A 16,717-nucleotide genomic window follows, 5' to 3' on the forward strand; every position below is an offset into this window, starting at 1 on the left:
AGGTGAAACCGACAAAGGTACGCAGCACCCTCACGGGAGATAACTCATATGTTAAAAGCACCTGCAATATACCCCGGGTACAGCATACAGTATCAATAAAAGCACACTCATCAGATGCTTGAGTCACTTATCATCTTTCCTAGTAGAGCATCACTTGTACCCGGGCTCTTGGCAACTCTTGATGGATCCGCGCATGAGTCATGCACTCATCAAGCTTACCGCAAATATGAGGTGCAATAAACCAAAGGTGTGGAGCATTTTCCGACTCTGCTCCAGCACCGGTTAGTCCCTTCTACAACCAATCTTCGTGATCGGTTCTATCCAATGACACATAACGTATAACATGTTCCTTGTGTCAGCAGCATTCAGTACTATACCGTTAAAACGGCGTATAGAGTCCTGGGGGACGTTAGGCGCTTTCCACTGCCGTCATGTACGAATCACCATGGGGGTCTTGAATGGTATCCAATAAAATCCAAAAGGGAAAACAATAAGAATCACCACCACAGGTCATATTCGCTGAGTGGAGTAGTCCTGTGACCCCGTAGCTATCGGACCAACAGCTACCCAGATCTAGCTCACAAGTATGCATCTATCAAACGGTAAACCACCACAGATCGAAAATAAAGTGTTGGAGCATATGCTCAGCTGATCTCTTATCTATTCCTCACATGATGTGTTCTGACTCCCAGCGGCAAAAATCACACCGAAACTGCTTAAAGATTTACCGTTGTCTTTAATACAACGAAGTGGTCGGCGGACGACACCGCTCGGGGAAGTATCATCAGCGACTGTCGTTACTGGCAAAGTTAAGTCACGCGAAAAGTATCGTCGTTCGGGGTCCCGATCATATGGTTTAACCAATAGCCAGAAATGTTTTCCTTTACAGTAATGATACACAAGGCGGTCTCAGTTCTCGGTTCTGACGCAAAAGGACTAATATGATACAACCCACGATGCCAGGGGTGGATAAAAGGCCGAAAGTTAAGACGGCGAACTGGTTCTTCAGAGGAAACAAAGCGGAGACTGTTGGAGACGAGGTGGCAATCGAATCAGCGGCGGAGTGTTGCGTGTGTACATGAGCGTTCAGCTTGTGCCCAGGTTCGGACAGCATGTCGGGGTGTTTGTGAGGAGCCGATTCGATTTGAGTGGATCGGGGCAGGATCAGAGCCAGGGGAACCAGAAAAAATCACTGGTAAAGGCCGAAGAAATTATTAACAAGACCCTGAAGGGGGCGGTAGCAGATTCCAGGGAGATAACATCCAGGATGGAAAATCGAAAGACCTCTCGAAAGCAAGCATGCGAGATGGAGATCGAGGACCCAGGTAAGTTATGTAGACATCAGAGAGCGAGGCAGAGGAAAGGAATGTGAATATGGCCGAGAGTCGCAGCAAAGGCGTCAGCGCTCGAGAGTGATGGCATCGCAAGTGGACCAGTCGTTATAGTTCCGATTCGCTGCGGCCGATTTGTAGCAAAGACACGGACCTAAAAAATCAGCGTGTGTCGGGGGTGGTTACATTACACTCCGATAGTCAAGCCACCGTCAATCATTTTCTCGTGGCGGACGCCTTCCCCTTCAGTAGCAACTCGTCGTCGGAGCTCCTCTCATTCTCGTCGACGCGCTTCATAGTACTTAACATCATTGCAAATGGACCCATACCTCTAGCGCCGCCTCTGGGGCCACCCTTTAACGGCTGCATCACTCTTAGCCGGGGGGCATCTGACACGCACGGTCGCAGGGAAGTTTTCGCAACAGACGACCGCCGATTTTCTGGGGAGAATACTCTCGGCGCGACTTGCCAGACCTCGTTTTGTATGTTGATAGGTGGGCCAAGAAGGTTAATTGGATCCGGGGAAGACACGGTGGCCGTCGAGTTCGGTGAATGGGCGTTCATCTCAGTTCGCTGACTGAGCTCGACATTCACGGCTGATGAAGAAGAGCTGATTCGGTTCCCAGCAGGGTTTCGGCCTTGAGCATTACTTCGGGAATCTATATTGGTTCCGTCTTTGGCGTTGGAAATTCTATGATTAATGGGCTTAGTGGCTGGGGGGGCGATTATTGTCCCACTCCTTGTCCGCCTGGCCTCGACACCGACGCGAGGAGCGGAGGTATTGGAGCTGCCTAAAGAACCGGTATTATGCCCTAAACCTAGGTTACGAGCGGTTATCGTGCCGCTGCGTGTTCTTCTGGACATTGCGTTGGTTCCGTCATTTTCAGCTCCTGCTGTCGGGGGCTGGGGGAAATCTGAGGCCTTGATCGTTCCTCTCCTATTGCGGCCTTTCATGGTAGCCGAGGAGGCTACAGATTTTACAGGCTGCACTGGAGCACTGAGCTGTCCGTTTGACTGTCTTGTTGCATCGTCGTCGGTACCGATTACGCGTACCCCCGATGGCTCGTGCCCGTCCATGATGGTTTTATCTTTGAATCTTCAATCAGAGTGGCACTGCGGTTCTTGAACCCACTTACCAAGGTCCAAGGAACCTTCCTCGATACTAATGTTCACGGAACCGAATATGTCGTCGAGGCTACGGGCGCCATCAATTCGAATACTGGTATGCTTACTTGGTTTGCTGATGGTGGGTGCAGTGAGGCATGCATCCAGTTCCATGTCCATAGTGCCATCATCGTCTTCGGTGTCATTTCTATCGTGTCCACCTTTATCCTTCGTGTCCTTGTGGTTGAGGGGCGAACGCGCGTAAACCTGGCCCTGCTGAAACTTCTTTACAATGGCTGTTGGTGGAGATATCAAGCTATCACTCTGCCATGACAATTCACTGCCTCCCTCTCCACTTATCAATCCCTTCCCTTCCCTCCAGCCATCGCTAGTTGAGTGCCCCCGTTTCTCTTTCAGCTTGGGAGAGCAGTAGTAGGTTCTTCCAGAACGCGGAGAGACGAATTCCTTTGTAGGTGACTCCTCCACATTCTCAGGCCCACCGTTCACGACTGTGTCCGAGAAGCAAGAGCGAAGATATGGCCTCGTAACAGAGTGAGCCGAAGGTTGAGTTTGCTGTAGTTCTGGTGTTCTGGCACCTGGAGCCGATGCAAAAGGGAAGATTCCCGACAGAATTCCTTCTCCTTGCTCGTCATCGTCATCATGATACGGAAAGTCGCAATTCTCTCTATCGTCTGCATGCTTCGATCGGTCGAAGGGCGTCGACATACCTCTGACTTCGCTCCAAAACATGGAAAATTCGGATGACGAAGCGTTCGGTTCTGGCCAGGAAGGTTGGTTAGGGATAAGCAAAGTGGATAACGACTCACTAAAAAGGTCTTCGTCGACTCCGTCCAAATCACAACCGCCCAAATATTGCCCTTCAGAGTCCCAATAAACGTGAGTGTAGTCAAGCTGGGACGGAGGTCGATCAAACGTTAATCCGAGTATCCCTCGATTTGCAAGAGTTATACTATCATCTTCTGGTTCTTGGGCAGCGTAAGGGAACGCAGAGAATATGTGTTCAGAAGAAGGTCGAGTCGCTGATGGGGCAGAAGGACGTCGCGCCTTGACCACGTTGTTGGCATGGTCTTGTACGTCGTGGGTGGGGGAATGAGCGCATATAGTTGAATGGGCAGGGGAAGTGGCAGTGCTATGTACCCCATACTGGTTGGATCGTGTGTTCGGCAGGAATGGTACCTTGAACTGGCCGCTTTTGGATTTTACTGGCCTAACATTCCCTCCGACGATATTCGCCGTAACGGCATTCGAAGAAATATGATCTGTTGCAGATCTAGGTGAACTAGCAGCAGAAGAAGGTCGAGAGGTGAACGGTGATGAGAGGGGTTGTACGCGACTGCCGGGCGAACTGGAGCGAGAACTTGCTGAGTGTTTAGCCTGACGGTGGGATCGACGCGTCCCCGACCGACTTTTTGCTTCTTTCGATGCACGTTGAGAGTAAACGGTGGACAACGCTGAAGATTTGCCTTTCTTGTTAGAAGAATTCGATATATCACCGCTGGCATTCTCCTTCAGGTTGCCAGAGCTTGTGCGTGCTAGTCTTTCCTCGTTGTCGTTCTTCTTTGAATGCTTACTGTTGATTCCCCTCAGGGATGACCATCTATTGATAGCCTGATCCGTTGGTGCACGATTCTCTCCCATTTTTCGCCTGCTATACGTCGCACGAGGCAATGGAGAAAAGTCCTGCGGTGGGACGTCTTTCCCCATGCCCGAGGGTAGTTTATACGTTTCTGAGAGTCTGTGCGCAGTCGGCAGCGGTGTTTCTAGAGAAGACTGCATATATGCGCCTGTATATGCATCAATATGTGATCACCAAGTTTACTGGATAGGGTAGGCTCAACTTGTCTCGTTATCGACCAGCTCCACTTCTATATCGCGGTATGGTACTATGCTTTGTTCGGATCCATAAGCAGAGAGATCGGTTCTACTTCTCTTCAGCATCCGCCTCCGCATGTCCTCGGAGGATTGAAGAGGTGCGTCGTTGTACTCATTGCCGCCCCGTAAGGCGACGGGAGGTAGTGAGCTTGTAGGAGGTTGAAGAGGTTCCCTTCTGTTCTCTTGGTTAAGCCTGCCCGAGTACTTGACGATGTGATGAGGCTGGCCCGACTGTGCCAGGGAGCTCATTGATGTCGACGACGGAGTTCGAGTTACACTGGCAGGGAAATCGAAGGCCTGAATGGGGCTCGATGAAAGCGCTAAAGCAGGAAGTAAGTTTAGAATCAAAATTTAACTTCGGCGCCTTTTTTCGAGGCCTTCTTAGTACCCAGTGTTCGCACTGTCGCAGACTCCCAGCGACCCGTGGAAATTAAAAACCCACACTCCTAGAAACCAGTGGGGCTCCTCCACTCACTCTCACGTAATGCTGGAATCTTCCCTATATAAACCCATGTGTAGGATTCTAAAATGCGCAACTTCGTTCACAACCCCTACAAGGTGAGTGAGATGCGCCCTGCTCTGAATAAATTGCGCAGATTTACCGACCATTTGTGTAGAGCGCACCCACACAATGCCTTCGAGTCTGCCTCCAGCATCGTTGTCTCAGCCGTACTGCGAGGTCTCAGCCCTTGATGCAGGGTTCATCGACTTACCAGACGCCATGTTCATCACTACGGGAAAGCCGAACGAGAAGACCAAGGTCCCCTCCCTTGCGTTCTTACTGACAAACACTTCATCCAAGAAGCAAGTCCTCTTCGATCTCGGCATCCGCAAAGACTGGGAAACTGGATACCCACCAGCCACCGTTGATTGGATCAACAACGTCTACAACACGCAGATCCCCCAAGACGTAGTAGACTCCCTCGCAGAGGGCAATCTGTCCCCCAGCGACATCGAGGCGGTCATACTCTCCCATGTTCACTGGGACCACACCGGCGACCCTTCAGCTTTCACGAAGGCGACGTTCCTTGTGGGAGGCGAAACGGAGACGCTACTTCGCACGGGTTACCCCATCAACCCAGACTCCCTGTTTGCACATGACCTGATACCGCCACACCGTACGCAGCTCCTGAAGACAGATTCATGGGGCCCAGTGGGTCCGTTTCCTCGAGCGTTCGACTATTGGGGAGACGGTAGCTTGTACATCGTCGATGCCCCTGGGCATCTTGCTGGACATGTCAATGTTCTAGCTCGAACTTCAGCGGACGGCGGGTGGATATACCTCGCGGCGGATAGCGCCCACTTCCTGACGCTTCTTACTGGTGAAGCTGAGGTCACCGTCGGTCACGCGGCCCATGGTCCGCATGGGTGTGCTCACATAGACAAGGAACTGGCAGACCTGCATCTTTCTCGAATCAGAGAGATCGGGAAACTCCCAAAAGTACGGGTTCTTATCAGCCACGATGCGCAATGGTACAAGGAGAACCGCAATAACGGAGCATTCTGGCCAGGCCATATTCCATCCCTGTAAGCAAATATATATTATATACAGCGCGCACAAACATGTCAGCATAAAAATCCGTAAGTAGTGTGAGCTAGTCGCAACAGTACAGTAGTGGTGGGGGTGCATGGTATCGTCCGATGATGTACATTATGATCCTGCGAGAAAGCGATGGTCGAGTCCCTGAGTATGTATGTCTATTAGAAACCCTGCATTTCCACGTCGCTGTCCGAGATATCATACTCGTCGCTGTCTGCGTCGGACAGCGAAACGAGCTTGCGTGCCTCCCAGTTGTCCCTTCCCGTAGGCCTCATGTCCCATCTTTCGGGGTGCTCGCTGAGGTCGGCCAGCATTCTGTCGATGAAGTCTTCGTCGCTGTCGTAATGCTCGATATTCCAGCCCAAGAACAAGGTGAGGCGTCCGGACAGTATCAGGCCCCCCCTTCTCACGCTCTCGACGGTGGCAGTGATACCCTCGTCGTGTGAGTACGTCATGTGGTATGCCTCGATCATGGAGAGTGGACATCCACGTCGAAGTAGCTTCCCTACTTGTTCGGGGACTGAGTCCAATAGTCGGCGAGAAATGTCTGCCGCAGGCACTGACGGTGGTTCCCATCGCATAGGGATGTATATGTCTTCCCGGTCAAAGGCGGATTCGCTCTCATCATCGTCGTCTTCTTCTTCATCGTCATCATCATCGGATATCCGCGCCCCACGGTTGATGCCTTCCAGGTCGTCGATGTCGCTGTCGCTGTCAAAGCCTATGTTACCCCAATGCCCCATGAACATATCTAGCATGCCAGGGTCGATGACCGGATCGCCAGCTCCGTATTCATCCATGAAATCGGGGTCGTATATGTCATCCTCATCGTCAGAGGACGGGAAGATACCTGACCATGGATCGACATCCATGTTATCGGTCTCGGCCCCTTCTGCGGTGTCGGCATTGCCGTTTTTAGCCTTGTTGACGGCGAGAGCTATGTCCCTAATGACAAAAATTGGGGCAGGCTTCTTTGTTACTGAAGCGCGGCAGCAAGGACACGATTTGGGTCGGCTCATAATATATTCTGGATCCAATACGGGATCCTCTGAGCCATCGTCGGACGATGGGCCTTTGCCGAACCAAGCCTGGAGGCATGAAAGACAGAATACATGCCCACATGGTGCTAGGCTGCGTGAGGGTCAGTGCCTATGTCGAAGGAGAGAGCACCCGTGAACTTACGCTTGAGGCTTGGTCATGGTATCAATGCATATTTGACATTGAAGGGAAGTCTCGATGGTCGAAACAAGCTGTCAGGCGTTCACTGAGTATCTCAGCTCGGGTACACACAGCAGATACGTACATCTTCATGTTTACTCGCTTTCGTTTTCAACAGCTGGAACTGCAGCTCTTGTTCTTTCTTTGCCTAGCTCCCCGGTCAGGGTGGCACCAACTGGAAGAAGGAAGAAGGACATACCTGATTCAACGCTGTAATTTGAGCATTCAATTCCTGTATATGCTGGAATGATTTCTGGGCGTCAGTATACAGCATTCCGATCTGGTGATCAACGAAGACACCGCGTGTGCACTAGCCCTTGCCCGTGGGTGGTCCGGGAGGTTAATGACAGCATTATGGGAATGCATTTCCATCCAGCATTCCATCGCCAATCTTGACGTAGAATAGTGAGTGGAGACTTACTTTGCTCTGCTTTTTCAGCAGTTTCTTCGTATCGCTAGCAGACTTCCGCAGCTCTTCCACTTCCTTCTTTGCCTGTTCATATTTTGGTTCGTCGAGAGTGCGCCACATCGTGCCAGATTTACGGTCGGCCTCAGGATCATCTGGTACGGAGGGTAGCGCTTTGATACGGTGAGAACGGGTTGAATGGCTCGAGTGCTTGCGATCAGGTGAGCTTGTTCTGTCCTTCTTCTTCTGATGCCCGTGGAATGAATTAGTTACATTCCGAGACTCGTCCCGCACGATCACCGGAGCTGTTGGTAGCGATGGTGGGTCCCTCTGTACGGCATCAAGGCGTTCTGTTTTTCTATGTCGAGAAGAACTGGCCGTGCTGGGAGGCGCTAGCTGAGCGGTCGATTGCAATGCACTGCCAGGCTTGCCACTGCTCGCTGAGCGTGATTGGCTGGCAGTGGTTTCGGTGGGATGGAATGCAGCCTGCATACTTCTCTTCGAGCTACGAGGACGGGCGGTATCCTGCGTTCTTGCGGTAACATCCATGATGGTGGTAGGTAATGAAGGAGTATAATGAAGACAGCAAGCGGCACCTGATAGGCGCTGCTTGCCACTGCTCGCGACTGCGATGATCATGAAGCCCCTATTTCATCATGTGAGTGATTTCCGAATAAAACAGAAAGCGAAATTTGCAAAGGTCCTTGAACTGCATCCCCCATCTCCACCTATCCTGAAATTCTAGGCATTGGCTCTGCCTGTATAAAATGTCCCAAAACCCCGGTCGCGTTCTCCTTGCGTATTCAGGCGGTCTCGGTGAGCAATCCATGTGTTTGCTCAGATCACCGTTGATCAGATGCTAATATCTATATAATCTACAGATACCTCCTGTATCCTTGCTTGGTTGATTGAGCAAGGATATGAAGTCTATGCTTTCATGGCCGACGTCGGACAAGAAGAGGTACAGTGACGATCTATGCATCGCGGCGTGAGTCTGTCCTAATCAGCATCGAAAGGACTTCGAAGCCGCAGAAAAGAAAGCCCTTAAAGTTGGCGCCAAGAAGTTTATCCTTGAAGTATTTTCGTAATTGCTCACTTGATTTCATGTTACTGATATGTGCTCGTACTCAGGATCTCAAACGTGAATTCGTTACAGAGCTGATCTATCCTGCTGTACAGGCTAATTGCATATATGAAGTACGTGCTTCTCGCTATCTGACTTATTGGTAGGACGCTGAAGACCCTGATAGAATGTCTACTTGTTGGGCACATCGCTGGCACGCCCAGTCATTGCTCGCGGAATGATCGAGGCCGCAGACCGGGAAGGTTGCGAGTACGTAAATGTTGTCACACGAACTGTTGCTACTCCCTGACTCCTCCTCAGCTACGTGTCCCATGGATGCACAGGCAAGGGAAACGATCAAGTTCGCTTCGAGCTTGCTTTCTACGGGTTGAAGCCAGACATTAAGGTCGTCGCTCCATGGCGAATCCCAGGTATTTACAACTTGACTAGCCAATCTCCTTCATCTGATGATGTTCATAGAATTCTACAATCGCTTTGCTGGCCGTCAGGCTCTCTTGGCCTTTGCAGCCGAGAAGTCTATCCCAGTCACCCAAACTACCGCCAAGCCATGGTCGACCGATGAGAATCTTTTCCACATCTCATACGAAGCTGGTATCCTTGAAGACCCCAATACCACTCCTCCGGCTGATATGTGGAAGCTTACCACAGCCCCTGAGGATGCGCCGACCAACCCCGAACGCATCACTGTCGAATTCAAGACCGGGCTTCCCGTAAAGGTCGTGGCAGGCGACAAAACATACACCGATCCGGTGGAAATCTTCCTTGCACTCAACGCTCTGGGCCGCAAGCACGGTATCGGACGAATTGACATCGTTGAGAACCGATTTATCGGCGTAAAATCCCGAGGATGCTACGAGTCTCCCGGCGCTACTATCCTCCGCGCAGCTCACATCGATTTGGAGGGTCTTACCCTTGATCGTAATGTCCGCGCGTTACGAGACCAGTTCGTTACCATCGAGCTCGGCAGAATTCTGTACAATGGACATTTTTTCACGCCTGAACGCGAATTCGTCTGCGCAGCGATTCCAGCCAGCCAAAGGACCGTCAATGGATTGGTCCGTTTGAAACTGTACAAGGGTAACGTTGTGATCGAAGGGCGCGAGAGTTCCGAGGTATGTCATAAAGTACTTCAAAGCCCACGTCTCATTTATACTGCCACAGGGTCTCTACGATGAGCACGAATCATCGATGGACGAGCTCGGTGGCTTCGAGCCCACTGATACCTCGGGCTTCATTCAAATTGAATCCATTAGGATTAAAAAGTAAGTTCATAACGATGACTATGTCCTTTTCAACGAAGATGCTCATCGGTTTCTAGATGGGCGCAAGCCAACCTCCGAAAAGGCCAGGGAGGCGTGGAAGCAAAGGATGTCTACGGGTCTCGTGTTTAACCCCTTAACCCCTAGGACAAAACAAGATGTAACATTGTAGAACACGCACAGAACACGCACGGCGTAATCGATTAACCACTGATTCACTTCCCGTAAGGATTTGAAGATGAGAAGTCAGAAATTCCAAGCAGCCGTTGCTCGTCTCCAACTTGCAAGTCTGGAGAGGGTTAGTACCCCTTGAATCATCTTCACTTCGCAATCCTGGGCCCATACGCCAGACACTCTCACCGAGTGGACATCGCCTTCCGGTTTGAGACAAACTGAGATTTTTGAGGAATGGCTCTGAATCTTGATAGCTTTAGAAACATGCCCCATTTTCAATTGGCGGCAGAGCCTTGAAGAAGCGGTCGACGTCAGGATCATCTGGGAATCTGAGTACACCACAGGATACCAGGTATCCCGGGGCGGGATAGCGATGCTTCGACTTCTGCATCGAGGCGTTCAGGACGAAGTATTGCGCCGCCCCCTCTAAAGGGTCTCCCTTCTGGGACGTCTGAATCGGGGCTGCGTTATGAACGTATACGATTTGGGTCAAAGAAGCCATGAGCTGTGTTCTGTAACATAAAGTATGTTTGCGTCAGTGACCCTCGATTTCATTCATTAACTATATGTATCCTATAATGAAATTTCTCCTCCACGCGACACATGAAGATATATAGGCATGCGACTAGTTCCCTTCGTCAACTACTGCCAGGAGTTATCTTGCATAAGAAAGTGAATATGGCCACGGACAGTGGCCCAACACAGATCAGATACATTCACGGGGTGGACACTATCCAGGGCATCTATTGGTGTAGCGAGACTCAGCTGGGAGACCGATATCCTTACGACGCAGCGAACTCCACCAATCCCAGAATTGTCCAGGCGTCAAGAGCCTGAACGCGAAGCTTCGACAACATACACAAGTTGACAGAGTTGATCGGGGATATACATCAGATATGTAGTAAGATGGGATGTCGATTTCAAAAAAGGCAGCCGTCCGGGACAAGGTAGATAAGCCCGTCAAGTATACAGCACTGAGCAAGATGTTGGCGAATCGGAGATACGTTCCGAGTTCGAAGAAGCCAAGACGAGTCAGAGTCGGCGACGCCAAAGGTAACGTGGCTCAAAGGAATACCACAGACAGAGCAGAGAATGTAGCGATGAAGTTACTCCAACCCAGCGGAGACTTGAGTGAATGAGGGAATGAAAGAGCAGTTAGCAGACTTCCCAAGACGGCCGTAGTAGGGACCAGCGATACGAGGCACAAGGCAGCGAGATAGATCGAAGGCTTGGTGGCCCTAGCGATGGAAAAGCAGCGAATAGTCATCAAGAGTCATTTGTGTGAACCTCGAGACTGCATCCTCTATGGTATATGCAGACGTCCCCGTGACGTTAGCGATTGCATCTTCCATGGTGTACAAAGACACGGGGTTGATCGAGCGGGATGAAGCGGCTCTGGTGGCTTTTCGATGTCTAATCTGTTGGATCCTCTTCTCTAGTTCCATGCGGCGCGCTCTATTCATCTCGCGAGCCCTGGAGATTGCTAAAGCCCTCGGAGCCATTCTGCTGAACCCTGCAACTGCGTCTTCCAAGGTGTAAGCAGATGCTCCCGTAAGGTTGGCGACTGCATCTTCCATGGTATACAAAGACCTGAAATTGTTGGAGCTACCGGCCGTCTTCTGTTCTATGAGATTCTCCAGCGCTCGCCTCGTCTTGCCGTCGGGGAAGGTACGCAAGTTGAAGTAACTTGGAGCAATCTCTAGAAGCCTATTCGTATTTGATTCAGAGGGGTTTGACAACCTCAAAGAAGAGAGGAGCATACATACCATTCTGGGCTGACTGCGGAGACGGTGCGAAGAAATGATCGCCCAGTAATAATGAATTCGTTGAACAGAACCCATTCGGGGAGTTCCGGGCCTCCGTAAGAAGGGTGCAATTTGGCGAAGTGGTTTTCCTTCACCGTCACGTAGCCACCACCCTCAGTGCGATGAGCCACTTGCATGAAGAACCCACAAACAAGTGCTTGTCAAACCGACTGATACGACTTATTTTTGTCGGTTATTGATATCAGCTCCAGCTCGAACCTCCCCATAAGTTGCTGTAGCTGCGCGCGGACCTTCTCTGCTTCAACCAGTGCTCGTCCTGAGACGAAGTTCGTCTCGGGCCAATCCTCGACAGATTTATCTACGCCAAGGTCAACATGTGCGCAAACACGGACTACGATGCGAATGAGTCTTACTCTGTACATACTGGTTATACACGTTGAGTAGCGTCAAGTGGTCACTGCCTCGAACTGTGAAGAGCGCTTTGGCCTGATCAGCTTCCTTTTTCTGGTCTACTGGGCGAACCCAGATTCTGGGCACTGAAATAGAATAAAGATAATGAACCCAAGAAGCCGCAAATATGCGCACCAGAAAGCATAGAAGTAATTGTGAGAATTTCTTCACTGCATTTAAATTGGGGGCTCGCGACGAGCAATGACGCCAACTGATCAAATCATATGAGCCTCGGGCACGAAATATTCCTGAGGGGGCATACCTGAGGATCGAGAGGGAACTCTCCAATCATGGAACCCAACGGTGTCAAATTTTCATCCTCGTCAAGGGCTTTCAAGAAAGTCAATGATTCTATCCCCCGCATTAATGTCTCGGGAGTAGGTGTATCGACGTAATCAAACCGGGCGAGATCCTGTAGGATGATGTCAGGCGACGAGAGAAGGCGAGCATATGTCTTACCTTAACTTGAATACCAAGCTTCACAAGCTGAAGTACCATGCCACTAAGATTGCTACGCAATATTTCGGGACACGTCTGCTCTTCGAGCGACATGAAATACTCCTCCGTATATAGCCTGAAGCACTTGCCAGGCTGTGTGCGCCCTGTCCGGCCTGCTCGTTGCTGTGCCGATGCTTTAGATATAGGCTGGACCAGCAAACTCTCGCCCCGTGTTCTGGGGTTGTACATTTTCTGCTTGGAGAAACCAGGATCGACGACGTAAACAATCCCGTCGATCGTGAGCGACGTCTCTGCAATATTTGTAGCCACGACCACTTTTCGACCAGGTGGATGGTTAGGACCTCGGGCAGGTGGAGCAGGGTCGAAAGCGCGTTGTTGTTGGATGGGCTCTAGTGACGAGTAAAGCGGGGTACAGACGATTGGGCCCACAGAGGAAGGATATAGATCAATGAGACACTTCACTTTATGTCGTATCTTCGAACACGCCATTTCTATTTCCTCTTCGCCAGTGAGGAACAGAAGAATATCGCCAGGGTGTTCAGCACGGTGTATCGCGACTACAGTTCGGATCGCTGCATCGACGTAATGTTCAGGTCTTCGACGCACTCTTTCACGAGGTCTTCGACGCACTCTTTCATGAGGTCTTGAGTGTAGACAATCTCTACGGGGTGTGTACGGCCAGGAACCTTGAATACCGGGGGTACCTCCGTGTCTGATCCCAGACTGAAGTACTTCTGGAACTTGTGGGCGCTAATGGTAGCAGACATGACGATGATTTTTAACTCGGCGCGGCGTTTGGCAACGGATTTAAGAAGACCCATTAGCATATCGGTAGCAAGAGTGCGTTCGTGAACCTCGTCAAGGATGATAGTCGAGTACTTTCGAAGGTTGGGGTCATTCATCGCTTCGCGCAGAAGCATACCGTCGGTCATGTATTTGAGGAAGGTCCCTTGCGTTGTCTTGTTTTCGAATCGAATCGAATATCCGACTTGATGGCCTAGTTCAACTGCAGAGTGTGAGCATCCATCACGAAATTCGATTGTGATACTCAGTACCGTCCATCTCCTCTGCAACACGCTGTGCAGAAGACGTCGCTGCGATCCGACGTGGTTGTGTGCATGCAATCATTTTCCCTCTTGAATGGGCTAGATCCGAATATGCAACGAACTGTGGAATTCTAAGCGAAATAAGAACTGTTACTATTGCACATAATCAACGTGCCCACACCCCAAACTTACTGAGTCGTCTTGCCAGATCCGGCCTCTCCAGCCAATATGACAATCTGGTTTTCATGGAACTAAAACCTGCCGGTCAGTTGGAGTTACTTGCTTAGCAGGTCCAACAAGGATACTTAACCACTGTAAAGAAATCATCCATCCGTGCGTAGATAGGGAGCTCCTTCCTGGATGCCAGGAGCTCCTTATATCGGGCTGTATGATGTGTCGGTGGACTTGTGAATGGGTTGAGATCATGTTCCTGCCAGACGTTTGGGGTCAATGGTAGCAGATAAAGATTCCACAACGTACGAGTGCTTTCCGAACCTGTGCGCCACTTACTTTCCGAGGCAGAAAGCCATGTAGCGGGTGTGTAGTCGATGAGTATGATGAATTTGAGTTCCCTGCCATTATGATTGTCGACACTTGGCGTAGGGATCTGCACAATGGAGTGGGTGGCACACAGTTTCGAAGTCTGTGCTTGCACCTGCAGCGCGCGTTCGATTATCATGATAATCAGGAAGGTTAGAGTATTTTTGTCCTGCTGCGCCTTCACAGGCCTTCCAGTGGGTATGACTGCACTCCATCGTATTGATCTTAGAGGTAGAGTTGTGTTTTGTCAAAAATGGGTATAAAGTCGGATTTTGAGACGACTCATGGCTTTCAATCTCCGCTTACCTACTACTAGCAAACATACGCCGATCCAGCAGAAACCTTCCTTGTCCTCAGCGCTGGCCGCAAGCACGGCATTGGACGCTTTGACATTGTCGATTCATTGGAGCTGCCATGGCGCTACTCTCCTCCATGCAACTCACGTAGATTTGGATGGTATAACCCTCGGTCGTAATGTCCGCGCATTGCGAGACCACTTCGTTACCATCGACCTTCGACCTTGGCAGAACTCTATATAATGACCATTTCTTCACGTCAGAACGCGAATGCAGCCATTCCGGCTAGCCAAAGGGCTGTCAGTGGGTTGGTCCGGTTGAAGCTTAGAGTTCAAATATGATTCATCAGGGTTAAAAAGTAAACTCACAACGACGCCCGCATGTTTTCAACAGGAATACTCATTGGTCTTCAGATGGGCTCAAGCCAACCTCCGAAAAGGCCAAGGAGGCATGGAAGCGAAGGATGTCTACAGATCTCGTGTTTAACCCCTTTAACCCCTTGGACGAAACAAGATGTAACATTGTAGAACCACGCACATTGCACGTAATCACTGGAGACTTGCCCATGACCTTGAAACACTTTGTGCAGATGGGACACACAGCCAGATTCGGTGCGCATGGTCCATCCGCGAATATCTGATACAAAATAAGTGCTTCTCGTCTCTATGATCGTGTTTTGTGAAACATTGTGCGCTCCGGCGCTTGGCTGCGCGTTGCAGCCCCCTACCAAGGTCGCATCAGTTACACCGCCCCAGAAGCACGACGCACTAACTTTGCGTTGCTATAGCGCTTCAAACCGTATATAAGGAACGCAAATCCCGTATGGATTCTTCAGCTGGTCTCACCCATTCAATCGACTCTCCTAGGTGCCGGTTACCTTAGGATCTCTACGTCTCACATCCTTCACTCTTCAAACCTATCTAACTCTTCGACCCCTCTAAACCCCTTCATCTTCTTTCAATATGGTCAAATCATACTCCATCGCGCTCGCTGCCACCGCTATTCTCTTCGCAGTCGCACCAGCGGCTGCCTACGAATACCATGATGCCGAAGCTCGGGATCTCGGTGACTACTCCGGACATATGGCTCGCGATTTGTCTTCATACTACCAATTCGAGGCTCGGGAACCAATGTAAGTATCTACCAGCGTGACTGAAAGCCAATTGATCTGATCCAACTTCTCCATAGGGACTTCGAGGGCGATCTGTGAGACGCATTTGCTCATTTACATCAACAACTTACTGACGTCATTGTTAGCTATGCTCGAGACAAGAAAGAAGAGCACAAGGATCACCGCAAGCCGTTCTTCAAATCTAGGAAAGGGCGGAAGGCCCGTAAATCAAGACTCGCCGTCCTCAAGAAGACCTGCGGTAAATTGGAGAACAAGGACAAGGACGAATGTATGAAACAATACAAGGAGGTCACTGACAAGACCATGGCCGCCCTGAATAAGTACAGGCCTATCGTGAAGAAGCTCAAGGCCGACAAGAAGAAGAAGGCCGACGAGGAGAGGAAGAAGAAAGAGGCGGAGAAGAAGAAGAAGGACGAGGAAGCCAAGAAGAAGAAGGAAGAGGAGGCCAAGAAGAAGAAGGAAGAGGAGGCCAAGAAGAAGAAGGAAGAGGACGACAAGAAGAAGAAAGAAGAAGAAGAGAAGAAGAAAAAGGAGGAGGAGGAGAGGAAGAAGAAGGCGGGCCAGAAGCGAGACCTTGATGACCTGGAGGATCGCGACCTTGACTACGAATCTCTGTGAGTGTACAAATGACACTCATTGTTCAATTAAGATCAAGCTGACCATATTCTCAGCCTTTCCATCATGCAGCGGGCGTACGACGACTCGGAGGACCTCTACGCCCGTGAATACCTGTAAGTCCATATCATCTTAGCAATTGATCCTGTGTTAATAACTTGCCGTTTCCTTTAGCAACCTTGAGGAGCTCGATTGAATTATGCGGTGTGAGCTAGTACACAGTCATTCATTTCTATCATGTAGTAGATTTCAATGGCGATACTTGACTTGGCCTGAAACAAACTTACATGAGCGTATAGAATGAATTATGCACGAAGGTATCCTAAATGATAGAAGTAAATACAAGTAGCGATTATGTATCAAATAGCGGGTGTCTATTATTTACAGGTAAGTAGTGCTTCTGT

At 50.2% G+C, this 16,717-nt stretch overlaps 6 protein-coding genes across 6 annotated transcripts; 3 read left to right on the forward strand and 3 right to left on the reverse strand.

Moving 5' to 3' along the window:
• Positions 1-1,547: 1,547 nt before the first annotated feature.
• On the reverse strand, positions 1,548-4,577 carry PC9H_006427 (uncharacterized protein; the record flags this gene model as incomplete). Its single annotated transcript, XM_036775975.1, has 3 exons — positions 1,548-2,419; positions 2,468-4,240; positions 4,295-4,577. The coding sequence occupies 3 exons, from the start codon at positions 4,575-4,577 to the stop codon at positions 1,548-1,550; spliced, it is 2,928 nt and encodes a 975-aa protein (XP_036631994.1).
• A 382-nt stretch (positions 4,578-4,959) lies between these two features.
• Positions 4,960-5,859, forward strand: PC9H_006428 (uncharacterized protein; the record flags this gene model as incomplete). The annotated part of the gene is made up of 1 exon (XM_036775976.1): positions 4,960-5,859. The coding sequence occupies one exon, from the start codon at positions 4,960-4,962 to the stop codon at positions 5,857-5,859; it is 900 nt and encodes a 299-aa protein (XP_036631995.1).
• Positions 5,860-6,029: 170 nt separating this feature from the next.
• PC9H_006429 (uncharacterized protein) lies at positions 6,030-8,041 on the reverse strand (the record flags this gene model as incomplete). Its single annotated transcript, XM_036775977.1, has 5 exons — positions 6,030-6,999; positions 7,051-7,118; positions 7,172-7,234; positions 7,286-7,339; positions 7,508-8,041. 5 exons carry the CDS (start codon positions 8,039-8,041, stop codon positions 6,030-6,032), a joined length of 1,689 nt encoding a protein of 562 aa, XP_036631996.1.
• A 218-nt stretch (positions 8,042-8,259) lies between these two features.
• On the forward strand, positions 8,260-9,967 carry ARG1 (argininosuccinate synthetase; the record flags this gene model as incomplete). The annotated part of the gene is made up of 9 exons (XM_036775978.1): positions 8,260-8,308; positions 8,374-8,453; positions 8,509-8,568; positions 8,624-8,689; positions 8,743-8,825; positions 8,877-8,986; positions 9,036-9,688; positions 9,738-9,838; positions 9,895-9,967. 9 exons carry the CDS (start codon positions 8,260-8,262, stop codon positions 9,965-9,967), a joined length of 1,275 nt encoding a protein of 424 aa, XP_036631997.1.
• Positions 9,968-11,247: 1,280 nt separating this feature from the next.
• On the reverse strand, positions 11,248-14,409 carry PRP43_3 (DEAH-box ATP-dependent RNA helicase prp43; the record flags this gene model as incomplete). Its single annotated transcript, XM_036775979.1, has 11 exons — positions 11,248-11,716; positions 11,776-11,927; positions 11,982-12,133; positions 12,189-12,311; positions 12,361-12,436; positions 12,488-12,637; positions 12,685-13,279; positions 13,315-13,690; positions 13,740-13,861; positions 13,923-13,981; positions 14,041-14,409. The coding sequence occupies 11 exons, from the start codon at positions 14,407-14,409 to the stop codon at positions 11,248-11,250; spliced, it is 2,643 nt and encodes an 880-aa protein (XP_036631998.1).
• Positions 14,410-15,528: 1,119 nt separating this feature from the next.
• Positions 15,529-16,509, forward strand: PC9H_006432 (uncharacterized protein; the record flags this gene model as incomplete). Its single annotated transcript, XM_036775980.1, has 5 exons — positions 15,529-15,698; positions 15,755-15,772; positions 15,824-16,312; positions 16,370-16,429; positions 16,488-16,509. 5 exons carry the CDS (start codon positions 15,529-15,531, stop codon positions 16,507-16,509), a joined length of 759 nt encoding a protein of 252 aa, XP_036631999.1.
• Positions 16,510-16,717: the final 208 nt, after the last annotated feature.

Source organism: Pleurotus ostreatus, assembly GCF_014466165.1.
Source record: "Pleurotus ostreatus strain PC9 chromosome Unknown scaffold_4, whole genome shotgun sequence".
Classification (NCBI taxonomy): domain Eukaryota; kingdom Fungi; phylum Basidiomycota; class Agaricomycetes; order Agaricales; family Pleurotaceae; genus Pleurotus; species Pleurotus ostreatus.